Source organism: Sphaerodactylus townsendi, linkage group LG02 (genome assembly GCF_021028975.2).
Source record: "Sphaerodactylus townsendi isolate TG3544 linkage group LG02, MPM_Stown_v2.3, whole genome shotgun sequence".
Classification (NCBI taxonomy): Eukaryota; Metazoa; Chordata; class Lepidosauria; order Squamata; family Sphaerodactylidae; genus Sphaerodactylus; species Sphaerodactylus townsendi.
This window is the reverse complement of record NC_059426.1, coordinates 95301735-95307734: the sequence shown is the minus strand read 5'-3', so window position 1 is coordinate 95307734 and position 6000 is coordinate 95301735. Positions and strand designations below refer to the sequence as shown.

Below are 6000 nucleotides of genomic sequence, written 5' to 3'. Positions count from 1 at the left end.
TTCAGCTGTAGGGAAGGGTTTTACCCAAGCTCTCTACAACCTGAAGTGTAATATCTACAGACTTGTCAGATGGTGATTTTCTTTAGATCACTTAACACATCTTACCTCTTAACACATTGTAATAGTCTGTATGCAAGATGGGCTCCTTTTCACGCACTGCCTATTCAGATCTAGTACAGTGCTTGCAATCTGAATTAGTGGTGCTGAGTCCAGAACCAGGGGATGGTAGTCAGATTAATTAACCTGGAATAAAAGGGTGTGATCTTGTGATGTGCCCAAGGACATGGTTAGGCTTTCACATCGATCCATTCTTGAAGGAGCAAAATCCATACAAATCTAAATATCATATATATTGAAATTGCTATAGTGGAGATTAGAATGTGTGTGCAAGAGGCAAATTTGCACATAGCTTTTGAATGATGAAATTGGGCTTCGCACATTCCAGTAAAGTACAAGTGGGGAAATTCCCTGAATGGTGGTGAGCCTTCAAAAGAAATGAAATTACCCCAGAATTCTAACTACTTGCAAGTAGTTAAGTTTTCCAAGTGATCTGGATTTTGTAAGAATGTCATTTGTGTATCTTCTGATTTTTGTGACATTTGCTATCAATTGCAGGCATGGAATTTTGTTCAGTATATAAAACATGTTCTCTCTCCATGAAATAATATGTATAATTGAGTGGCAGAAATTGGTAACTGACAAAGCAACTTGGAATCTTTATTTAAAACATCCCTTTTTGTTGTGATCTCTAAGTAATGTTTTCCACCTCATTAAAATATCAATATTTAATAAAATCCACTTTCCCTATTTCTGTTCGTATGTGTGTTAATTAAAACCATGTTGTGCTTTTTGTATAATAGCTACATTTGTAAATGGTATCAGTTTATGTACCTGGATGTGTCCATAGAATCAGCAAAATATTATCTACCACAGCGTATCCACCATTTGTCCCAGTTATAAAGAAGAAATCTTTGCTTGAATAGCAATTCTGAGCAGGAAAGAAAATATTCCTGTATGACTTTTACAAAGGCAGCTTGTAGATCCTTCCCTTTGTTTTCAAACTCCCTGTGCATTTCCTTTTACACATCATCAGATCTATTTTTCCTTGCAACACTGCAAATTACACTTAGACCACAATGAACCTCCCTTCTAGAAGTGGGAATGTTTATATTTAGTTGCCAATGACTAAAGACCTTTAGCTCTTTGTAGCCAGTCACAGTTTGCATTGTTGTTGCCTGTTCATTTGGCTTCTCTCATTATTTCTTGACATACACCTCTTCACCTTTACTCACACTCTTGTAAAGTGCATTGAAATATTAGCCAGATTATAAATTCCTTAGAACATTGCACCAAGAATGCCTTTGTGGATGTACAAGTAGGACTTATTTTGTTAGGCATTTTTGCTATGAGCACCATAGCCTAACAATTTTATAAGAAGCAGATTTAAGATGCAATCTTGAACCCAAATATTCAACATCAATCTAATTAATGTGAAGAATTGCAGTCTCACTACCATATGTAGCACTTGCTAATTGACTCCATGCATCTATACATATATCCAGCAAAATGCAGACCTTCCTTAAATATTAATTTTTTTTCTGTTAAACATCTCTTTCTTGCCATATATTTTTTGCATACAAGGGAAAAATTTTGTTTTTATAGCTCATACTGCTATTACATACCGAAACTTTCATACATAGCTCTGAATTTCCATCAAGCCATTATCTTTTCAGCTAGAATTACAGATTAAGATATAAAATCTATAAAATTAACATTGTGAGGCCTTTCAATATTTAAAAATGGAAAATAATTTCAAAATAAAAGTTTGTCTATATAAAGATGTTAAACCTAACAAGGGAATAAAATTTGCCACACCACACTATAAGGTCAAAAAGAAAATAGTATAATAAAGGAAATACAAAGGCTTTGGCATGGTTTTTACAATCAACAATGGTTAATTTTGATATGTCGTTGTGAACAACTTCAAAACACTTAAGTTTAAAACTCTTGCAAGCACTTTTAATTGATTAGGAATGAATTCTAGATGCACAAAAATGATTGGACTGTGAACAGTAATACAACTATAGCTAAGAACAATTAACTTCTGCTGACCAAAAAAGAAACGTTTGATGCATGAAAATGTGTATAAAACATCTATAGAATATTCTTGTCAAATATAAATGAAATTAACTTTATTATAGAAATCATTCTGGGAGATTTCTAGGGAAGACAAATACTTACATTTTGACATAAAACAAATTGGATTATATCGAAGACACAATCTATCCATTTCCTATGAAACACTTTTCTTTGAAGTTCTTGCTTAACTCTTGTTTGCACATAAGCATTCATCTGTTAATAACCTTTGGAAATCCCAACAGATTTTTTTTTTACAGAAATCTACTGTGTATTGTTCCAGGTTCAACTATATGCAACGGGATGATACAAATTTGGAGTAGCAGTGTGAAATCTATGAACAGATTGGTAGAAGTATTCGATATAGCTTGATAAAACTCTGAATTCGTGGCAAAATTCGTTGATCATGGCTTCCTTTTTTAAAAAAAACAACTTCATGACCAACACAAAAGCAAACATCCATTCAGTCTACATTGTTCTTTTTTCGATATAACATACAAATGCCCATTTACAAATAATACACCAAAATGGATAAAAGTTTGGATACCAAAATGAAGATTTGTTCCAAGTGATATAATGCCTTCAGTATACAAAGGTCCATGTTAAAGTCTTTCTCCATGTGTTGCATCGTAGGGCACAGTTGCAGTACAGAAGTACTTTGAAAGCCTTTCTTCTTTTAGAAAATACAGCTGAACATCCAACTGTTGTCCATAGAGCCATTTACAAAATCAACACATGGTTTACTGTAATCGTGGCCAATATTGAGACATATCGGGTTCACTGCCGGGTACTTGAACAGGAACTGAGACTCCAGGGGAAATAAGACCTTTTTTCAAAGAAGGAAAATAATATATACAGATTTATTCAACTTTTCTCCATGTTCTATGAAAGAGAAGTTTGGGGACTCTGGTTGTATTCTGAATGTCTTTAAATCTACTGAACAACTTGTATGTTCTATAATTAGGTTTTTGAAAACTTCTGAAAATTGGCAATCCAGTAATAGCTGCAGACAGATTAATTTATTCCTGGAAATGTGCAACTAACTGAAGATCTGGATATATAAATGGCACCAACATGACTATAAAGACCACAGAAAATGACATCAGATAATGAACTAAATGATGTTTTTAATCACAGGAGTTTCACAGGATTTGTTTATTTTTGGATGTGATCCAATCAAAGTTAAAGACTTTGAAGTCCCACAGTGCATAGCATTAAGAACATAAGAACATAATTTTCCCATCGAAGTCAAAGAAATCCAGCTTAATTTTGCTGGATTGTGCCCTTGGAATCCTATATTGCCCTACTATGAAGACTAAGTGCTATCACATGAGAACCAGAATAAAAGGGGTTTGAGAGAGAGAGATTAACAATGCGGTCCCAACCTGGTTTACTTGGAATTCTGCTCAGCCTACTCAGTGGGGCATAACCCTAGAAAAGTGTAATACAGGTTCTACATTGCTTATCATGCCTCTTAAATCCAAAACTTCTTGGGAACCTTCTTGTCTTTTTGTGTGGAGCTACCCACCTCTGCTGAAATAAATGCAGAAACACAAATCTGGGGGGTACACTTATATGTACCCCTTGGGGCTTCTATAATCCCCAGGAATTGTTGCATCAGGGCACTTATGATATAATGATGAAGACGTAAAACCTACATGTTATTTATATCAACTGAGATTCATAGTCAAGAGATAATTGCTTAAGAATAATAACTTGCTTAAACGATAATGTCTGACTGTTAGGAAATGATCCTACTCAGCCCCCAACAAATAGGTTGAAAGTTACTTGTGTGTTCCATAATTAAATATTTACTTCTATTAAACTGATTCTGTTTTTTTCAAATGCTAGTGGGATACTTATCAACTGTTTTTTTAAACTATTCTAAGTTATAGCCAGACATAAACAGGAATGAATGAGTGTGTGAATGACTGAGTGAATTAATGAAAATTAAACATTTAAAAAATTACAGCCCCACAGAAACCCAAGAAATGAAAGGTTTTTTAAATTTTATTTTTAAGCCCTTACCACTATGTTTAAGCCAACGATGAAAGGATTAAACTTTCCATGGAAATCTAGTCTTGGCAGAAAACTCTCTGAATTAATCAAACCATTTAGGGAAACAAAGTTCTTTTTGAAAAAAAAAACAATGGAAGCTTACCTGTTGAGGTGGTGCCAGAGGTGCCCATTGGCTGGCTGTTCATATGTGTCTGCATGTGAGGAGGAGTGTACGTATCATAGCTCCTCCCATTCACTGATGGACTTGTGGGTAACATGCAAGAGTAAGAGGAAGTCTGGCTGGGTACTGGGGGCTGTGAGAAGAAAGAAGAAAAAAATGTGTGTAAATTGCAGCAGTAACATATTCTGTCTTGTTGGCAGTGCAAATGTCTTCTCCACTAACTCAAATATATTTAGCATTCTGTTTCATGGATCCCAAGCTTCTGTTTGTTTCAGTGAAGGAGACTGATACCCTTCAATAGCCACAGATTGGTGCTCTTCACTGAATGTATTATTTATTGCACTTATATCCTGATTTCCTTTCAAAACTCTGAATGATCCATTTAGCTTCAACAATGCCACACAATTGAGTCTTCTACAGCATTCACTGTGCAGGTAAATTCAGTAGCATGGTGCATGTTCATACTCAAAACCAGTAATTGAATGTATCTACATTTCAATTCTAAGATCTCTTAGTGGTGCCAGACTCACAGCTTTTCACAGCCAGTAGAAACCATTCAACCACTCTCTGTATACTGTAAATATGGCTTTGATCCAGATTCTCAGGTATACATATGCAAGCCTCACAGTGAACACACAGAGAATGTGTTATATGAATCTTGGACCCCTTCCGCACATGCAGAATAATGCACTTTCAATCCACTTTCAATGCACTTTGCAGCTGGATTTGCAGCAAAATCCACTTTCAAACAATTGTGAAAGTGGATTAAAAGTGCATTATTATTCTATATGTGCAGAAGGGACCATAGTCACAAATGTATCTTCAAGTCTTTTACAACTCAGTCTGTTAACTGGGAATCAAGAATTTAGCATTTTAGGCAGTTCTGAGTGGAAGTGGAAGTCATAGTATTGAAAAGTGGTATTGTCAGACATTAAGACATTGTTAGACTGTGACAATATAACCTTATAGTCCTTTTAGTCAAGTCCTACTAAACCCACAATTGTAGTGACATCAGTATCTATGAAACAATAGCAGTTTCTATCCAATTCTCTGTCTTATTCTGTACACATGGTATAATTACATTAGCAAAATATGATTCAGTGCTCCTATTAGTTAAATGTAAACGTACATCGTCCATTCAAATCATCCCATTAGTCTCCCAATTGTGCAGATATGCAAAAAATGTGGGGGTTCAGGTCAAGAGAGTTTTATTCTTAAATCCCTTTCATATTCACCACATTTTGTGCCTCTTACTTTGCAAGTTCTTTTAATTTTCTGGAGTTCCTTTGTAATACTAGGTTTTAGATTTCTGTGCCAGATTTCAGTTGCATACCAGTTAAGGGAAATAACATAATTCCCTCTCTATTGGACTGAAAATAACAGTTTGCTGTATGGTGTTAGGAATGCTATTTTGCTACCAAAATTAATTTTAACAGATTATACTTTAGAGACTCAGTTTTTCTCAATATTCGTCCTTGATGCACCCTGGACTTACTGTTGTAGATCTCTTGCAAGCATATTCAGATGGGCAAATTCACCATTTTTAAAAGAACAATGCTATATTTAGCCCAAACTTTGTTATTTAGTCCAAAATGCACATCCAGTCCAAACTCTCACTGAAGTAAAGTGAACTGATCCATCACCATCACCTATTCTGACATTTATCTCAACAATGTTACAAGCTT

The 6000-nt window shown here is 34.9% G+C and overlaps 1 protein-coding gene across 14 annotated transcripts in view; it reads right to left on the bottom strand.

The window, feature by feature from the left end:
- Positions 1–1882: 1882 nt before the first annotated feature.
- PAX6 (paired box 6) overlaps positions 1883–6000 on the bottom strand; it is a 41307-nt gene continuing 37189 nt past the window's right edge. For all 14 annotated transcript variants that reach the window (XM_048486537.1, XM_048486538.1, XM_048486536.1 and 11 more), the window contains 2 exons: positions 4298–4448; positions 1883–2962 (listed from right to left, as the gene is read on the bottom strand). In XM_048486537.1, the coding sequence (XP_048342494.1) occupies positions 2877–2962; positions 4298–4448 (237 nt within the window). In that variant the 3' untranslated portion in view covers positions 1883–2876. The remainder of the gene's footprint in view (positions 2963–4297; positions 4449–6000) is intronic.